Raw genomic sequence first — 20,146 nt, forward strand, 5'->3', positions numbered from 1 at the left:
CTAATACCATTTGCAAAGCTGCGTATGAGGAAATTACAGTGGTACCTAAAAAGCGTATGGTCTCAACACAGCCACAGCTTGGACACAATGATATCTCTTATTCCCTGCCTACAACAGCAGTTTCTATGGTGGTCACAGGCATGTCACCTCAACAGGGGTCAGCCTTTCACCTTGCCCCCAACCAGGCAGACTATGACAACAGATGCATCGGACTACGCCTGGGGAGCACACATGGCAGGATAGTGCGTTCAAGGCGTATGGACTGCAGATCAAAGGAATCTGCACATCAATCAAAAAGAGATGCTAGCTGTACAGAATGCTCTGACAGCCTTCAAGAATCTATTACATCCAGGACAACTCACAATAAGGAAGGACAACACCACAGTAATGTGGTACATAAACAGGGGGGTACACACTCCTACCCTCTATGCAGGCAAGCAATGACCTTGTGGAACACAGCTCTGGCTTACCAAGTTCAGTTACAAGCTCAATTCCTGCCAGGAAAAAAGAACACATTGGCAGACGACCTCAGCAGAAACATCATGGATCCCCACGAGTGGAAACTGGATCCACAAGTATTTGCAATGATAACTCAAAAATGGGGCCTTCCAGACATAGACCTGTTTGCCAGTCCTCAAAACTATCAGCTAACAAAATTTTGTACAAGGACACTTCACCATCAAGCTTGGAAAGTGGACGCACTCTCATTCAGTTGGAAAAACCTGACAGTATATGCCTTCCCTCCATTGCCTCTCCTCACAAAGGTTTTTCTAAAAGTCAGAAAGGAGAGACCACGACTGATACTCATAGCCCCAGACTGGCCACGTCAGCACTGGTACCCACTATTGATGAATATGGCCCAGGGCCCACCTTGGATTTTACCACAAATTGCCCATTTGCTCACACAGCAAAACAATCGGATTCTTCACAGCCAGCTCAAAACCTTAAATCTGGCTGCATGGCAAATCACCTAACCATCCAGCCAGCTCCTCTTTCCCAGGCAGTTATGGATGTTATTCTGGAAGCTAGGAGGCCCAGCACCAGGAAGGCCTACTCGGACAAATGGAAAAGGTTTTGCGCCTGGAACCAAGCTAAAGGCCAAAACACACTTCAGCCTCACATGCCTCAGATTCCAACAGTATTTAACTGAGATGTTGCACAAAGGACTTTCTTTTTCTTCCATTAAAATCCATGCATCAGCTATTTCAGCCCACCACAACACGGATCCACCCTTATTTTTACATCCACTTCTAAGGCAGTTCCTCAGAGGGGCAAAAAACATTAGGCCCCCCAGGAGAGCACCTACACCAACATGGGACCTCAATTTTGTTCTGGAAAAACTTACGCTACCTCCCTTTGAACCAGCTGTCTCTGCAGATCTACAGTTTCTATCATGGAAAACTGCCCTGCTGTTAGCAATAACTTCAGCTAGAAGAGTCTCAGAGCTGCAGGCACTAATGGCAGTGGAACCTTTCCTCATTTTCCATCAAGACAGAGTTTCTCTACGAACTAATCCTTCCTTCATGCCTAAGGTGGTTTCCAGTGTGGCTTTAAATCAAACTATCCACTTACCCACCTTCTTCCCAAATCCACAGAACAAAGGAGAAAGACTCCTGCATTCCTTGGACATTCATAGGCAACTTCGCTACTACTTGGATAAAACTAAGGTTTTCAGAAAATCTGACCAGCTCTTTGTATCCTATGTTACAGCTTCACAAGGGAAGGCTATATCAAAACAAACCATTTCCAAATGGATAGGACATTGCATTCGTTTTTGCTGTACCCATCATGGAAAACCAGTTCCTGCTACCATTAGGCCCCACTCTACCAGGGCAACAGCTACATCTACAGCCTTCCTCAGGGGGGTTCCAACCAATGAGATTTTGGAAGCTGCAACTTGGAGTTCAGTACACACCTTTACCAAACACTATCACTTACCACTTTACTCTAAGACTAGAGCTGGCTTCGCCACTGCAGTCTTGCAGGGCCTTCTAGCCTCCTCTAGCCCTCTATGACTCCTCCACCCATCCTTAGCTTTGGGATTCTACCCAAGTGTGATGACTGCAGCAGGGTAACACGATGAACATAGTACAGTTTTGTACCTACCATAAATGTAGATGTTTGAGTGTTCACCCTGCTGCAGTCCAGGTTACCCTCCCTCCACCCCCTCTGATCTAACTGGCTAAATCTCTACAATACCTTCCTGATGTATTTGCTTGTAGCTGGAGGGATTTTGTGTTTGTGCAAAAATTGCTTAATTTGGTACTAATTACTGACCACCCTTTTGGGGGCACCTGACATCTGGGGCAAGAAAAACTGAAGAAAATGGCGTTGGATGCAATATATATATACCCCTGGCGCACTGACTTCAGGGAAGAAGCGACAGCAACCGACACCGGACCAAGACTTTGGAATTCCGGCCGACTGCAGGACCGCCTGACGACAGGATAACCCAAGTATGATGACTTTATCAGAGTGAACACTCGAACATCTACATTTATGGTAGGTACAAAACTGTACTTTATTACACAGAGAAACATGTATATGGGAGACTGGAGAGGTCAAGGTCCTACTTCCTCGAAATACAGAAATTCATTCTTTATACTTTTTTTTTTCAGTAAAAGCAGCATTATTTTAACAATCATTACAGCCACTGACCAATTTGAAATTAACACTACAGTATTAGTTTTGCTAACTGATCTCCTGACTACTTGTTTATGATGCTCTATATTTAGGCATGAATTGCAAATTCCATGCTAGAACTTTCTGCTCAAAACAAGTATTATACATCTGATGATGTCAGTTTTCATTCATTCATCAACAGTTGGGTTTGGATTCGATCTTCAGATCCATCTCGACCATTACTATAAATTGTGATGACCATAAAGCTCTCGAGCATCTTCCTTACTCACAATGCATCAAACCTTAACATACCTCAGATCTCATTTTGCAACTTTTGTGAATAGACATGGTTAACCATGAGCTTTTGAGTTTTTACTTCTTGTGATAAATAATTTATATTTAAATTTAATATTTAGCTTTCTCCCTTCCCTTTACACTTAATGAAGTTCTATTTTGCCATCATTTGGTGTCTGTTAAATTTCTCTCTTTCACCTTATTACACTTTCGTGTATTCATAGGTTCATATCTTTCACCTTATTACACTTTCGTGTATTCATAGGTTGATAGGTAGGTACTAGGCTATTGGCCCTGGGGCCTATATAAGCCTAGCCAAAGGTTCCCTGGCTTTCGCCACCCAAGAAAATTATTTTCCTGTGCCACTGTCGAGCAGAGCAACAGAAGTGATCCCCGGGGTGAATTTCCTATCTCCCATCCAATCATCAAAATTTTTCTTGAACAGTGCTAATGAGGAGCTTTGTTTGATGTAGATAGGTAGTTTGTTCCAGAGTATGGGAAGTCTCTGGGGCAGGAATCTATCCCTCCAGCATGTTCTGTTTATTGTGGTGACGAGGTTTAGGTCCCTAGAGCGTGTAGCTCGTAGGGATTGGGATTTCTTTAAGTGGAGCATGTCTAAAAGCTCTGGGTTTGACATAGCTTTGTGTGTTAGGCAGAGATCGCCTCTGAGTAGGCGATATGCAACGGAGTAAAGCTGCAGTTTTTTGAGACGGTCTGCATAGTGCATCTCTTTGAGGCTGGTAATCCTCTTTGTGAGGTATTTCTGTGGCCTTTCCAGTTGTTGTAGATGTCTTGTGAGGTACATACCAAAAGGGGCATTGTACTCTATAATGGGTCTAATGAGTAACGAGTAGAGGGGAACAATGACCTCTTTTTTCCTGGATGAGAAACCTTTTGTGATGAGGTGTGCCACATAGAAGGATTTCCTGACTACTGTGGCAATGTGATTATCAAAGGAGAGACTACTGTCCACTTGTGTCCTAAGGTCTCTTATCACACTTTCGGTGTTAAGTAGACTACCATCTATGTGGTAGTTCATGGGTACTGAGTTTTTAATAAAAGGAATGACGATGCACTTTTTGGCATTGAGCTTGAGGCCATGGCTTTGACACCAGGCATCTGTCTCAGCAAGGCCCTTTTGTAGGATGTCCACATCTTTTGGAGTTTTGATTATGGCTCCTAGTTTGCAGTCATCTGCGAACTCCGTTAGCCAAAGACCTTCTGTGTTGGCTTGTACTTCAGAGCAGTAGATACCAAACAGGAGAGGACCCAGGACTGAACCCTGTGGTACTCCACTTGTCACTGGTCTGAAGCTGGATTTGGAGTCAGCTACTTTCACAGTGTGGGTTCTGTCAGTGAGCCAGTTGGCAACCCATCTTGTGGCATAGGGATTTATACCTAGTTTAGTGAGTTTATCTATAATTCCAGAGTGGGGGATGGTGTCAAAAGCCTTGGCGAGATCTAGATAGGCTGTGTGAACCACCTTACCCTCATCTACGGCTTTGGTGACTGCTTCAGAGAAGTCTATCAGGTTTAGGAGACATGATCTGCCTTTTACAAACCCGAACTGGGTGGGGTCCTGAGTTTGGAGATTACCAATGTCATTGTTTATAAGTTCCATGATGATACACTCCATAGCCTTGCAGACCAGGCTCGTTAGGCTAATGGGGCGGTAGTTTCTGGGGTCTGTGGTGGCTCCCCCTTTGTGGAGTGGGATAACTGTCGCTGTGCACAATTCAGTGGGCACATAGCCTGAGGTGAGGCTATGATTGAACATGGTACTTAGGTGGGGTGCCAGTTCGTTCTGTAGTCCATAGCTGGTATCCTTATCTTTTTTTTTCCCCTTTTATCTCTCTCTGTATACTTTGATATATAGAAACAAAAAAAAAACTTCCCTTACTGTTTTTAGTATGTCTAATAAAGCAACTTCTGGTTCCAAGAAGTGTCAGAAGTGTGGGCACAAATTACCCTTATCCAGCACCCATAACTTGAGTATACTGTTTGGATCACCTCCAGAGTGACTGCAACATTTGTAAAAATTTCAGTCCATGAGCAGTAGAGGACAGGAAGCACAAATTAGTATTGAAAGGGTTACTTCCTTCCTCTTTTGATGAAGCTATTTTGGGGTCAGTCCCCCAAATCTAAATCTAAGGAGCCTTCAACCAGATCTCAGAGGCCTTCTGCATCATTGGCTCCATCTTCTGAGCTTCCCAAAAAGAAGCTCAATTCTGAACCGAAGTCAAAACCAGTCCAACCTCCAATGGATCCGACCAAAAAGTCCTTGGAGCCTAACTCTTCCAATCCAAGAATTTTGCCTAGGATTGTGTACCTTCTTTAGATCCAGTATCTTCAAGAGTGCCTCCTCCCATGTTAGAGAGATGCAAGTCACCTTCCCTTGCTTTTTCTCATTCTTCCTGAAGTTTGACAGAAGACTACGTGGACAGAATGATGAGAAAATTCCTCTCAGTGCAGATACAGGTGGATGTTCTCCCGGCTCCTACCCATTTGGGTCAGGAAGCCCATCCGTCTACCACACTGCATATGGGGGCTCTTTATCTGACCCGACCAGTAGTTTCAGAGCTATCTGTGACCATCTGATTTCTCATCAAAGATAATTGTGTCTTCAGATCTGAAGTTGTCTGTGAGTGCACCTGCTCCAACATCTTTGGATCTGGCTTTTTCTTGGAACCGAAATGCCCCTGTCGGGCCCGAGGTGTTAGTAAATGCCAAAGTTTTCAGAGTCGTCTCTGCCCCTCGGAGCCTTGGCATTGAACAGCTTGGCTCCAACTTCTGCCTCTGGGAGATTGCCACTGGGGCAGAGAGAAGCAGTGGGCCAAAAGCCTGGCTTCTTGGATTCTTTGTTTTCCTTCTCCCCAAAGAGATCTACCTTTGAGTTAGTGAAGAGAGTTTTCGTCTCTGACACAACGGATGGACCCTGTCTTCTTAGATCTTCCATCTGGATCCCAGAAGTCTGTGTATCTTGAGTCACATCATTTTACACTATAGAGACAGCCCGCTCAAAGTCTCCAGGTTATCCAGTAGGGTTTTATGATCTCTTCTGATACTTCACTGGAGCATCCTGCCGAAGACGTCCCTAGGAAGAGGAAGTGCAAGAGGAAACGCTCAAGATTTCCCACAGGAGTTCTATCACTGAAGATACTGATTTTGACAAAGGGGAAAGATCCCCAACATCACACCCCAAAGACGCCTCATTCAGAGACATCCTAGAGATCTTAAGCAGAGAGTGGTTGGTTCTCCGGTAGTCCTTCTCTGGAGGAAGCCATATTCCTTGAGACATTTGGATCTGGCCCATCTATTCCCTAGGTAACTCTGCCTGCTGATGAGCTCATTGATTTGATCTCTAAGCGGGTGTGAAAGGAGCCTGACTCTGTTGAACCTGTCCCCAAGAGACAGGATCAGATTCTGTCACCACCTGCAGGAATGGAGTTTTGGAGCGAGGGAGTACCTATGGATGGTCATGGCAGCAGCCACTAAGAAGAAACTTGCGTTACAGAATTCCACTGTCCACCTCCCTAAAAGGGAGTCTAGGACTTTGGACAGATTTGAGAAGCATGTCTATGCTTAAGCGACTTTTGCCCTCAGGTCGCTGAACTACCCAGCACACTTTACAAGACTTCAGACGGACTTGATTAAGGAACTGTGACTTCACAGTTGGCAACCCTTCAGTCCATCTCAAATTTGTCCATGAGGCTTGCCTTTCATGCAGCTGAGGGTACTTTAAGGCTAGCAGTTTCAGACATTTTCATTAGGAAAAAATGCCTGGATGCGCTTCTGTGACTTTGTGTAGCCCTTCAAGTCCTCTTTTGTCAGTGCTCCTTTTGATGGAACCTCCTTATTTGGCCCCAGAGTGAAAGACACGCTCTCCAGGTGCAAACAGAATGGGAAATCCCTCTCTGCAGTGGGAGTACGTTTTTCAACCCCTCAGAGGACCTTCTGTACGAACCAGTGGGGAGGTCGAAAAATGTGGTTAAAAAAATCTGGGGTCCTTTCCAGGATCCACATGGAGATAGTTCCCCCAGAAGCAGAGGAGGAACTGAAGCGGAAGATGCCACTCAAATGGAAGGGGTGGCCCACAGAACCATGGGTCCAGTGATTCTTTCTCAGACAGACCCTACTAGTGCTTCTGAAGGGAGACCCGATTGTCCCCCTCTGGAGGCAATCGGGGGTTATTTATCTCTGCACCAGAAAACCTGGCTAGACATCACAAAAGATTAATTGGTGCAGAAGATTGTTTCCAGAGAGGTTATATAATTCCCTTTTCCCTTCCACCTCCATCCTCATGCAAGTTTCCCACATGTTCCACCCAGTCAGAGGAAAACAGCAGCGCTAGAAATACAAAAGCTGCTAGAAGAAAATAGTCATCCAAGAGATCCCACCAGACCAGATAGAATCTGGAACTTACTCAAGATTCTTTTTTTTTACTGCCATATAAAACAACTGGAGACTAATTTTGGATCTCAGCAACTTGAACAAATCAGTTTGACGCGCACAATTTTGGATGGTCCCAGTTCAGTGTATGTTGCCCTTTTTGGGCAAGGACAATTGGTTGTGCTCAATAGACCTTTAAGATGCGTACTGTCACAAAAACATGAACAGACAGTCCAGAGGTTACTTACACTACCAGCTGGGAGCCACTCATTACTAGTTCAGAGCTCTGCCCTTTGGCCTCACTACAGCCCCCAGGGTGTTCACCATATGCATGGCAGTGGTAGCAGCTGACTTGAGAGTCAGGGATTTTGGGTGTTTCAGTACATGGACAACTGGCTCATTACCACCCCAACCAGGTATCTGCTTATAAGAGGGAAAGATCAGGTACTCCAAATGTGCTTCCTTTTAGAAAGTACTGTAAATTGCAGCAAATCTTAGAATCTTCTCAGGTACTGGAGTTTATAAGAACAGTTTTCAACACTGTATCAGTAACAGCTTCCCTTCCTTTTACAAAAGAGCATAGAGTATCAGATTTCTGGTCAAAAAGATAAGTCACAGTATAACAGTTTCAGCACAATTGATTCTACAAGCCCTAGGATCAATGTCAGCAGCCATAGTTTTAGTTCCTGTAGCAAGATTCCACATGAGGATTCTTCAGTGGATGCTAGCAACTCAATGGTCGATTCTTTATCAACACGTTAGTCCAAATAAAAATCACTCAAGCATGCAAAACATATCTTTGGTGGTGGATTCGATCAGATCAAGTCCTTCAAGGCTGTCCTTTCATTCTCCCTCAGCCCAAGGCCATAGTGACCATGGTCATATCCCAGATTGGGTGGGAGGGACACTTCTGGGGAAAACAATCCAAGGCACTTGGTGTCCTGAAGAGGCCAACATGCATATCAACGTCCTAGAAATGAGAACGGTGTTGTTAGCTTTGCAAGCATTCCAAGACTTTCTCCCTTCAGGGACAGTTGTGATTCAAGTGGACGATATGTTGGTAGTCTGATACTTAAACAAGGAGAAACCAGGTCATATCCCTTGGGCCAAGAAGCCCTCAGAGTATGGCCATAGGCGATCTCTTCCAACCACTTTCTGATAGCAACGCACACCCTGGGGAAGTCCAGCGTGATGGCAGAGAAGCTCAGCAGGTCCATTCTACTACCTCATGAGTGGTCCCCCAACAAAAAAAGACAGAAATAATTTTCCATCAATGGGACCAGCCTTGCTGCGATCTTCTTGCTTCTCCTCTAAACAACAAGTGCAGCAGCGTCTTTGCCCTGGTACCTTTGCAGTCCACACACACTCAGCTAGACTCACTTCCATGATAATTCCTATGATAAAAAGTGACACCATCAAATAATTACTATAGACTTCTACACTATTCGATGAAATGAGTTTAGATTAAATGAATTTTTAGATGTTATGATCAAGACACTAACACTCTTGCCACTTTCTAGAAAAGCCTAGATAATCAAATTGTCTCATATTCTGCCCCAGTCATGCTGCACTATTAATACTGACCAAAGCAGCACTAGAACGGTACTGTCCTGTACTTTGCCTCATATGTAGATATAATGGAAATATGACTATTTGTTTATTGAAGTCCAATCTTCTAACACCTACACTATGTCCCTGTAAGGTTTTAGTTTACTGTAAAAGGGGAAAAAACTTTGAAACCCCCCACCGCCACCTCACACATATTCATATGCACTTACTGATTTTTGCACTCTAGAAGTTTGTTATTCTGACTCCAGAGTTTCTTCAGGAAGGTAAGTAAAATTCTGAAGTGCGGCAGTGTTGGGCGCAAAAGCATTATTTCTAACTTTAGAGACATTCTTGAGGGCATCTTGCAACTTGGTATTGGTGTTCATTTCAACTTTTAATTTTATACCCAGTGCCTCGTGGCCATTTTGTTTACTTAACAGCAGTTTACCCATCAGATTGTTGTTTTTGATTTCACACTTCTTTAGTGGTCTGTAATTATAATTATGCCTTGGAAAGAAATTGAAAATTACCTTTCTGTAAAAATGTTCAATATCACATTTTTCCTTTTTGGTTTTCTTCCATCAGGCAAGTGACAGCTGTCCCAGAATCTCAGTCAGTGCTTGGCCAGTCAATTACTAATGAAAGAACTGGGCTTTCAGGTTTGTGTTAATTTTTTTTCTAACATTTGTTGCTGAATTTATAACTGTTTTATGAAACTTGCTCTTTCATATGTTTGCTTTTCTCTTGTTTTTGGTGTGAATGACTTAGTATTCTATTTACACTGATAGAAAAAACTTGAATCATTGTATGTTCATCTGCTCATAGTAGGGATCACTTGCTGTATTGTAAGTCATAGTATGTGGGAATTGTGCCCTAGGCAGTCATACTATCACACAGACCCTCTTCCTTAGCTTTCAAAAATCCCTACACAGAGGATACCTTTTCGACAACATATAATTCAGTTGGGGAGACGGTATAAAGAGGAGAGGCAGCTGCATCATATCATGTTCATTTGTTTGTTGGTGCAGAAAGTGTTTAAAAGTCTGTTCCTTGGTACTGTTCAGGTAGTCTCCAAAACTATAGTAATTACCCTTTTTGGACAACTTTTTTTGCATTTAGAAAAGTGATGAATTGCTTACTTGCCTTTTTTATCTGTGATTTGGATATCTTTCCAAGAATAATATAGTCCCTAGAAAAGGTCACCAGCAAGTGTGCTTGTAGCCAACAGATATTACTGAAATATTTTCACCTTCTATGCCTGTTCTGCCTTTGGTCTTCAAATAAGTTTCCTCTATGGTTTAATGAAGTTTCATTTCACTGAAGTTTCAACCATACAAAGCAGACTGATGGAAACTTCAGGATGATGAAATAAGTGATATGTTACAGGGCTATCACCCTCCCCAGTCACATTCCCTTATTGACTCAATATTTGCCCAGCTGTGGAGAAGAAAGATGTGCCAACTATGTGGAATTACTTCCAGCACAAATGCACAACGTTGTTGCAATAATTTCCTTTGTTAAACAAAAAAAGGCAGTCACACAGTTACTGGGGCATAGAAGTTGACTAATAAACCTGACCCCTTTAAACTCAGCTACTTAATATGCCTGAGTACACGTTATGTGCTGCTTTCATTAAAAAGACTGCTTTGCAGAGAACACAATTGTTGATCACCATATTTACAGCATAAAATCTTTTCACTTTAGGACATGGATCAGCAGCTGCAGAATCAAGTTGAGTCATCTTCAGCTTTAGTATGCAAGGATTCCAATACCCCTAAGAAGGCCAGAGTTGTCATCAGCTTCTGCTGGCAGAGAGAGAGTATGACGCCTTTATGATCCTTCAGTTCCCTGAAGGTCTGAGGGTGTGGGTCTCCAGCTGTTAATGACCTCCGAGGCCGAGGTGTTTCATTCACATTGGGCCTCTTTAATCAGTGCTGCATCACAGATAAGCACAGGATCCCAGGCATCTGTAAATAGCTGACATGTATTTGTGCTCTTGAGACAACACTCTGCCTTGAAAGATTTTCTGACTTTTTGTATTCAGGAGTCTGTTGGCTCTGGGGTAGAATCAACTTTTCCTTTTTTTTTTTTTTTTTTTTTTTTTTTTTTTTACCAAGGAAACCTTATATGCTCAACAGACCAAGTTGTACTTCATAGGCCTGGCATTTGTGACATCCATATCAGCAATTGTTGCCTTGCGCCTCTGTTTTTGGTAAACATTTCACTGAGCATCATGTGTCAGCATGACAAGAGGGCGACTGTTCCTTCTATTGATGATCCTTCTACTTCCATGGTAGCTTCCTTAAAGAGAATAAAAGAGGCATCATTCCCTGAACTTTCAGCAGGCTTGCATGTAGGCAAAGACAATGACTTAGCCATGTCTATACTCAACCCTCACCCTGGAGAAAATTACCTTTGAGGAATCTTTAAATTTATATGTTGCATTTTAAATGAGAGCAAGGAATTGTCTGCATTTTCATGTATGTTACTTGGACAGTTGGGAATTCAAGAGATCAAACTGGCTACAATTTCTCCAGTGGTATAGGCATCCAATGATGCCTTTGAAGGAGCTTTGCCACTGATATCAAGAGTGCTTGATCATTTCTATTAGGTGAAGCAGAAACTTAAATGTTAATGCAAAAATCCACCAGCTGATCCTGCTAAAAGTCAAAGCAAGGCCATATGTTGGATAGATTTGGTAAGAAAGTTTATAGTTCAGCCACTGTAGGAAAAACAAACTGCTAATTGTCAGTCCCACTTGCTTCATTATCGTGGAAGCATTATAATTGTAAAGCGATGGAAGAAGTCTTTGATGCATCCCTTAATATGCTGTTAAATGTGGCTGCAGTCTGAATGACATATGTGATGCTGGGATATCAGACGGCATGCATGAGTAAAAGATTCACCCCTTGACTGAGGGCATAAAAAGTACATACAAAATATGCCCTTAAGACAAGTAATTGCCCTCTGGACTTCCCTTACAGGAAGCTTTCAAGAAACTGGAGGGAAAAGGACTGTACAGACAGTGCAAAAATTATCCTTTTATTTCTGCATTTCCAGAGTACCTTTGAAATGTTTCTAGACAGTTCAAATAAAAAAAAGTAATTCATGTGAGAAATACCAGTGGAGAAGTCACACAGCTAGAGTGGCAGTCGGACCAGGACTGGGGCAGTAGTCGCCTATCCAGTCATGAGGGTAATTCCTGGTTTTGACTTTAACCATTCTTCTTTCCTCCCACCAGCAAGGAGGAATACTGTCCCTTTTTAATCACTGTAGTTTAAGTTGACCATAGACTGTTGGGTGAGGAAGTTTGAAAGTGTGGTAAACAAAACTGAGTTCGGGGTCATTAATGTCTTTATACACCAGGTCAACAATATGCTAGTCTCCCCAACAGTGGAGAATACCCATGTCAAAATAAGAAGGAAGGTGGTTCTTAAGTTTTGTCTGTTCCCCAGATAAGACAGACCCAGAAGCCCTATATTTTGCCATGTGAGGAAATTTAATAGATAATATACACAAACCTAATAGTTGTAGTTTAGCAATCAGCGGTGCATTTGATATTCCATCTGAATTCTATAGAACATGACTGCATTGGTGGTGCTGCGGTAGCATTGTCACCTCACAGTAAGGCGTTTTCCTGTTCGATTCTCAGCTAGTGCGTGAATGGGCGTATCTTCGTTGAAGGTTGTGCGTCAGGGCCGGCAACTCGGCATGTAAAAATCTACTGCCAGTAATTAGCGGATGGGAGTTCCACTGTGGCGACCCCTAACCGGGAAAAGCTAAAAGACACAACAACAACCTGTACACCATAAGACATGCAAATCACTATATGTACCTTATTAGCATTGATGCTGTGTACCCATATGTGACATCTCCTCGTGGATTCACTTCTTAAGTCTGAAAGCCCAAAATCTTGAATTTCAAAAGACTGAGACTAAAATCTTGAAAGTTTGAAAGACTAAAAACTCAAAATGCTGAATATCAGAATACTGAAAACACACAGGATACCAACACTTACTATATTACAGTAGAAGTCGATACAAAAAGAAATACAAGGCAAACCATATTACATTTCTCCAAGTATAAGCAGGGAGGGACAAGCCCCCCTGCACCCACCATGTAGGGGGCTGCGACCCCTGTTACTTAAATATATCAACTCGGACATCGCACTTCACTACACTAACATGAGTTATGTTGTAGTATAGCAAGTTAGAAGGGAACATGACTAAGGTTGCAACAGGCAGTCATGAAGCATGTAATGGTATGTTTGCCATTTTGTTCTGTGGAGTGCAATCTCGGAGTTGATATATTTAAGTAGCAGGGGGGCTACCCCCCACTTATACTTCGAGAAGTGGGAAACAGTATCTTTTGTTTCTGTATGTAGTTGTGCTGGAGTATCTTAAGTGTTGGTATCCTGTGTGTTTTCAGTATTCTGAGATTCAGTATTTTGAGTTTTCTTTTTTGAACTTTAAAGATTATGGTCTCACTCTTTTGAAATTCAAAATTTTGGGCTTTCAGTCTTCTGAAGTGAATTCCTCCTCGCATATGTGCGTCTGCCTGCCTTTCTTGTCTGTGCATGCATATGTCAGTATGAGTTAGTGTGCTTCAGGTTATACTGATCCACTGTAAAATAATCTTCATACTATAGACTAGGCATTTAATGGCTGTTTATACCATAATCTAGATTTGTTTACCAGTTCAAAAACATTTTTAGTTTAACATGTCCTTCTATTCATCTGTTGCGGTATTCTTTACATGAGGGGGTTGCCTGCCAAGGCGACCCAGTGTCAGCCAGTATATCAAAATCTTTTACTATGTTAGGGTGCATGGTATGTCTGACGTAGGCCACTATCAGACGTAGGCCATAAGAGAGACATAAGCACGCAACCTCAGAACTTCTTTGCCACCAGTTGGATCGCCAGTCCCAGATGTCGCTCTGCTGCCGGAATCATTTGCTTCTATAAAGATAAATGCCCCATTGGGGATTCCTTTTTTGTCTTTTGCTACTGGCTTGTTTTTGATTGAGGTTAATGTCATCCAGGAAAGGGAAGTACGACTGTGGAAGACTGATTCCACATAAGATAGTCATTCCCAGTGCTTTTTCTGTCTCGGATCCCAACATGACCATAAAAATTGTTCAGTTTGTCAGTCTTTTGTGCCAAGACCCTCCGTAGTTAGTTATCGTCCCTCACTATCTACTTGGAAAATCAACTCCTTAAATGTTTTAGCTAAAAGTGCGATGGAAAGTTCTTTGAACCCAACAACAGAGCCTATTAAGTGTAAGGCCAAAAAACCTAGGCCCAAAGCTGAAGCTGCGCCTCTCAATACGGACTTCTCTCCTGAAGCACATGAGAGCTTGGTTACCCGCTCTGTCACGGATCATGATCAACAGGCCGAGCCCATTTTGCAGGATGCCCTGGTGCTGGATGCTTGCATGCTCGGAGAGGCCTCACAGACATAAACTTCCAATGTCCAGGGGAACCTAGGCTCATCGTGTCTGAAGGGCCTCAGAGGAGTAACCCAGATCGTGGTGAGAGAGGATGTTGATTCGGACCTAGTCAAGTGTAGGCCTACGTCCAGCCCTTCTCCTTTGCATCTAATGGATACCTCTCCAAAGGAAAAAAAAAAAAAACATGTTTCTCCACCTCCAGACCCTCAGAAGGAATGGCAGAATTTCACACAAGGCCTTTTTAAGGCCTTCATGTCGCTAAGGCCTCCCTCAGGTCAGCCAATTTCCCCTCTGGCCTGGCCTACATCCCCTCAGAAAAGATCCAGGCCACAAGCCACTTCAGAGGAGGATTCCTCATCTGATGAGCACAGTGATTCACTGGGCTACTCATCCCAAATCCCCTCACCCTTGGACTGTGCTTTCCCTGAAGAAGATTCAAATGGAACAGAATCCCCTATGGAGGAAATTTCCTTTGGGGAGACCATTTCTAGGATGCAAGATCATTTTAAGTGGGACAGTACAGAAATGTCTGAGGTCCAAAAACGTTATGACCTTTTCTATGTATAGTCTCCTAGTCCTCCTGCGATTACTCCTGTCATACTAGCCTTTTGCATCCACTTCCACTCACCCTGACTGTCGGCCTCCGGCTCCGAAAAAGCTTGACAGGTACTATAAAGTACCCAAGGACTGCATTTTCCTTTTCAAGACCCCTGTGGCAGACCCCTCTGTGATTTCATTAGGCTCTAATAAGGCCTCCAGGCTCCAGGTCACTTTCTTCTAGTTCCCTCCTCCCTTCAGACAAGGATAGTAGACAGTTATAGAGGCTGGGGAAGAAAATTTATACCTCCGCCACCTTAGCATTCAGAGCACTGAAATACCAGACCCATATGACTAAGTACAATTTGGAACTCCTCTCGCAGATTTCCAATTTAATGTCATATATGCCAGACTCTGAGTACAAAGCCTTGGCATCCTCTCTTATTGCTGCATCCTCTCAGGTAGCCAAACATTCAGTTAAATGCAGCTATGATGCAGTAGAGGCCACCTCATGAGCTGCAGCTTCTTCCTCTGTCGTAAGATGATTTGCCTGGCTAAGGCTTCAGCCTCTCCCTGAAGACATAAAGGCAAAATTAATGGATGCTCCCTTGGACAACTCCTCTTTTTTGGGCAAACACACTGCAGAATTATTCAAATCCCTACAAGAAAAGAGCATGGAACTAAAAGACCTTAAACACATGTTGGTCTCTCCCGTGTCTAAATTCCACAGGAACTAGCCTGGAAAATGGGTCTTTATACGCAGGCAATCTCCCCTGCCCATCAAACCCCCAAAAAGGATCCAAGAAGACATACCAGTTTTTCTCTACACCATCATCTTCCCAATTGGCTAAATAGCCCTTTCCTGATAGGATGGTCTCTTCCTCATGACTCCTCAGAGGCATTTCCCTCCCCCAACCTGGGAATTTTTCACTCAAGACTCTTGGGTCCTAAGCATCATAAAGAGAGGGACACTTCATGGTATGGCACACAGTGCCCCACTTCAGGGGTATCCCCCAACCTCCAAAAGAACAGGAACCTCTTTCTCCCCCAGTTCTGCCAATCCTGCTAAAGCAGGACACAATTCAACCTTTGCCCCCAGCTCAAGAAGGGAAAAGGCATTTGTTCATGCTTATTCCTAGTTCCCAGGAAGGAAGGTCCTTGGAGACCCATCCTAGACCTCTGATATCTGAATGACTTTCTAAAAGTTCCCTCCTTCAGAATGCTTTCTCTCCAAACACTCTTCCCTGTCATCCTGCCTCAGGCCTTCCTCACATCCATAGACATCATGGATACTTACCTCCATATCCCCATTCACTCCAGATGCAGGAAATTCCTATACCTCTCTGTAGGATCCTGGCTTTTTCAGTTCCTGGCCTTGCCTTTTGGGCTTTCCACTGCCCCGAGAGTCTTCACAAAATACCCGGGTCTATATCAGAACATCGAAGTATTAAAACTTCAAATATTCTGATATCAAACACTATTCAGACAATGCTAAGAATAGCGAAGCTGCAGAACAGCGAATTCTTCCTCTGGAAAGAATCCGGTTGGCTGTTTCTGTGGCTTCGCTATTCTTAGTGCTGTGGTGGAAAGTTACGGATTGGGTTCAGGTAAGTGTGCGATTGTTTGTACGTTAGGGTTAGGGGCCGGTTAAGTGAGTTAGGGTTAGGGCACAGGTTAAGCGTGTGTGCGATAGTGACAGACTTTAGGGTTAGGGTTTGGGTTAAGGTAAGTGGGTAGATAGTAGTGTATATTTAGTTTAGTGTAGTGTTAGATGTAGGAATTTAAGTGTATGTGTGTGGTTGCTGTTTGTTTGATGTGCTTGTGTTGTGTGTGTGTGTTTGGGAGCAGCAAATTTTTTCCCTGGGAAAAAATTTTCTGTTCTGAATGTTCGATATTTTCATGTTTAGTTGTTTTGGGGCCGATGAAATAGCGTTCGCTATTTTCAGCTTTCGATAACGTGATATAAACGCAAATACCCAGCACCAGTGGTCACCTTTTGCAGACTCCAAGGTATTCAGATCTTCCCCTAACTAGATGACCTTTTGATTCAATCCAAATCCCAAGTGGAACTGAACAAAACCTCCAGTCAATAGTAGCCATTTTACAAAGCCTGGGATTCACCATAAACTTCAAAAAATCTTCACTCTCCCCATCCCAAGACCATGACTTTCTGGGGTGCAGGTTTCAAACCAGGAAAATTGGGGGTGCCTCTTCCACTCACGAAGGCCCAGGAAATTTCTCTCATTTTCTCAGCGATTCTCCCCTACAGTCTCCTGTCTGCAAGTCTTGGGCTTGATGGCCTTCACCATCCCTGTGCTTCCTCTGACAAGGCTACACATGAGGAAATTCCACTGGTTTCTAAAGTCAATGTGGTCACAACATGCCCACCCTCTGGAATTTCAAATGCCACTTCTACCCTGCCTCAAGAAGCAGCACCAGTGGTGGATAACACATGTCCATTAATCCAGGTCTTCCCATTCACCCACTGCCCCCAACTCAAGTACTGTACACAGATGCAACAGATGCAGGTTGGGAAGCAGCTCTGGACAATCACACAGTCCAAAGTCAGTGAACATCCTCTGAGAAAAGACCACATAAATGTAAGGGAAATGATGGCATTAATCCTTGCCCTTTAGTCCTTCCAATCCATTCTGAGACCAGGAAGGTTTTGTATCCACACAGACAATATGACGGTCCTGTGGTATGTCAACATCCTTTGCAGACTAGCCTTACAGGCCTAGCCTGCCTACTAGAAATATCCCTTCAGATGGTTTACATCTTCCATTCAGAACTGTGTGGGAAACACACTGAACAGATCCAGAACACAGGCTCATGAATGGATGCTTCACAGGGATGTGTTCCTGGACATTGTCTACCAGTGGGGTATTCCACAAATAGATTTGTTTGCCCCCCCCCCCCCCCTGAACAAACAACTTCCAAAATTTTATGCCAGAGAACCAGACATGGAAAGTGGATGCTCTATGAACCTCTTGGAAGGGGAAATTCCTGTATGTATTACCCCCTTCCACACATTCTGAAAGTTCTGCTGAAAATTCAATAGGACAAACCAGAAATCTTGCTGGTGACTCCCTATTGGCCAAGACAGCACTGGTACCCCCTTCCCCTTCATTTAGCCAAGGGCAGTCAACACAATTTACCTCACAGCCTACTCGCACAGAACAAGGTCTCAGTCATTCATCCACAGTTAGAGACCCTTCAACTGACCCTGTGAGTGTTAGAGCCCTGATTCCTTTCAGACACCTTTATTCTGAGGATGTGCTTCAAGTCCTGCAGGAGGCCAGGAAATGTAATACTAGAAAATCTTACCTCTCCAAATGGAAGAGATTTTCTCTTTGGTATCTTGCCAGAAACCTGGACCCACTTATGCTGGATCGCCCTGTGGTTCTGTCATATCTGTACGAATTGCTTAATGCAGGCTTAGTTTATTCCTCCGTAAAAGCACATTTGTCAGATATCTCTGCTTGTTTGCCACTTTCACCACCCCTAGCTTCCAGATTTGAGGCCAAACAATTCCTTAAAGGCGTCCTGCACATTAGACCTCCCTGGAGATCTGTCACTGCACCCTGGTACCTTGACTTTGTGCTAGAGACTAACTCCAGCAACTTTTGAACAAGCGTCTTCTAACTCCCTCAAATACTGTACCTAGAAAACTGTCCTCCTGGTGGATATTACCTCTGCCGGGTGGGTTTCAGAATCACAAGCCCTTAAGGCTTCACCTCCTTTCCTGTCCTTGCACAAAGACAGGGTTTTTCTAGAAAACTAATGCCTTTCATGCCAAAGGTAGTTAATGAACTATCCTTAAACCAGGCCATTCATCTCCCCACCTTTCTCCCCTCTCCCCAGAACAATAGTGAGAGGATCCTACACACTCGTGATGTGCACAGAAAACTCAGGTTTTACCTTCACAAGACCAAATCTTTTAAAAAATCAGGCCAACTGTTTGAGTCATTCCATCCCAGGGCTCTGGGACTGCCTGTGTCCAAACAGGCCATTTCCAACTGGATCTCCAAATCCATTGATTTTTTGCTATGCCCACCATGGTAAAGCTCTTCCTGGCTCAGTCAAAGCTCACTTTACAAGGGCAGTGTCTTCCTCGGGGGCATTCCTCAAAGGGCTGGACACAAACTCCATCTTAGAAGCAGGTACTTGGACATCTGTCCACACCTTCATAAAACATTATAAGCTGGAGTCCATCTCCTGATCAGGCCTGGGTTTGCCAGGGCTTCCTGGAGAGTTCCTCACCCACTTTCTCCTTCCTTTCTGCATGAGCTTTTGTATACTCCCTCATGTAAAGAATATTGCAACAGATGAATAGAAGGGCATAGATTAGTTGTATAAGAACTTACCATAAAAGTAGATGTCCTTCTCTTCTCTGTTGCAGTATTCTGTCCCGCCCTCCCTCCTTCCCCACTTCCTGGTATTCTTGGATACATTGATCCTCTTACCCTCAGACTCTCTCTCCACCTGGGGCTTCAGTTTTGAGGATAGTGCGTGTGTACATCTTTCTTATGGCCTACGTCTGATAGTAGCCTATGTCAGATGTGCCACGCACCCTAAAGGAGTAAAAGACTTAGATGTACTGGCTGATGTTGGATTGCCTTGGCAGGCATCTCCCTTATGTAAAGAATACTGCACCAGAGAAGAGGATGACATCTTATCGTTATGCTAAGTTCTTACACAGCTAATCTTTCAGTCCTTAAGATTTAGTCATGTTTAACTAAGGAACTATTACTATAGCTCTCTTGTTTCTTCAGCAGTCTTCCATATCTGCAGAATTTAACAGAATTGCTCGCTCTGTATAGCTAGGGTCATTTGGGTCACTTGTGGCTTCTCTACTTCATTTGGAGATGCATCTTTTGAATTCTGTTTCTGAGCTCTTGACTTTCAAAGTTTTCAATGTTTTATTTTTTGGATCTGACTTAGTTGTAATACTTCTGGTTGCCAGTCTTATTCGTGGTCTCTCCAATTGCTGCAGGTGCTTGGAAAAGTACATACCAAAAGGCGCATTGTACTCAATTGTTGGCCTGATGAGGGAAGAGTATAGGGGGGTTATAATTTTTTTTTCCCTAATGCAATGCCCTTGCGTATGAGATGAGTAATGTATGCCCTGCTTACCATTGTGGAGACATGGTCAAATGTAAGGTTGTTGTCAACCAGTGTGCCCCAGGTCTTTTGCCACTGAGTGTGTACTTAAGGTGTTGCTGTTGATGTGGTAGTTAGCAGGAACATCGCCCTTACCGAAAGGGATGATCATACATTTTTTGCATTGAGTTTAAAGCCATGACT

At 43.6% G+C, this 20,146-nt stretch overlaps 1 protein-coding gene across 5 annotated transcripts in view; it reads left to right on the forward strand.

The window, feature by feature from the left end:
- Positions 1-20,146, forward strand: part of KMT2A (lysine methyltransferase 2A) — a 3,231,120-nt gene that overhangs the window by 2,640,896 nt on the left and 570,078 nt on the right. For all 5 annotated transcript variants that reach the window (XM_044080894.1, XM_044080898.1, XM_044080897.1 and 2 more), the window contains one exon: positions 9,439-9,512. In XM_044080894.1, coding sequence (XP_043936829.1) covers positions 9,439-9,512 — 74 coding nt within the window. The remainder of the gene's footprint in view (positions 1-9,438; positions 9,513-20,146) is intronic.

This window comes from Protopterus annectens, chromosome 8.part0 (assembly GCF_019279795.1).
Source record: "Protopterus annectens isolate FY-2018-M chromosome 8.part0, PAN1.0, whole genome shotgun sequence".
Classification (NCBI taxonomy): domain Eukaryota; kingdom Metazoa; phylum Chordata; order Ceratodontiformes; family Protopteridae; genus Protopterus; species Protopterus annectens.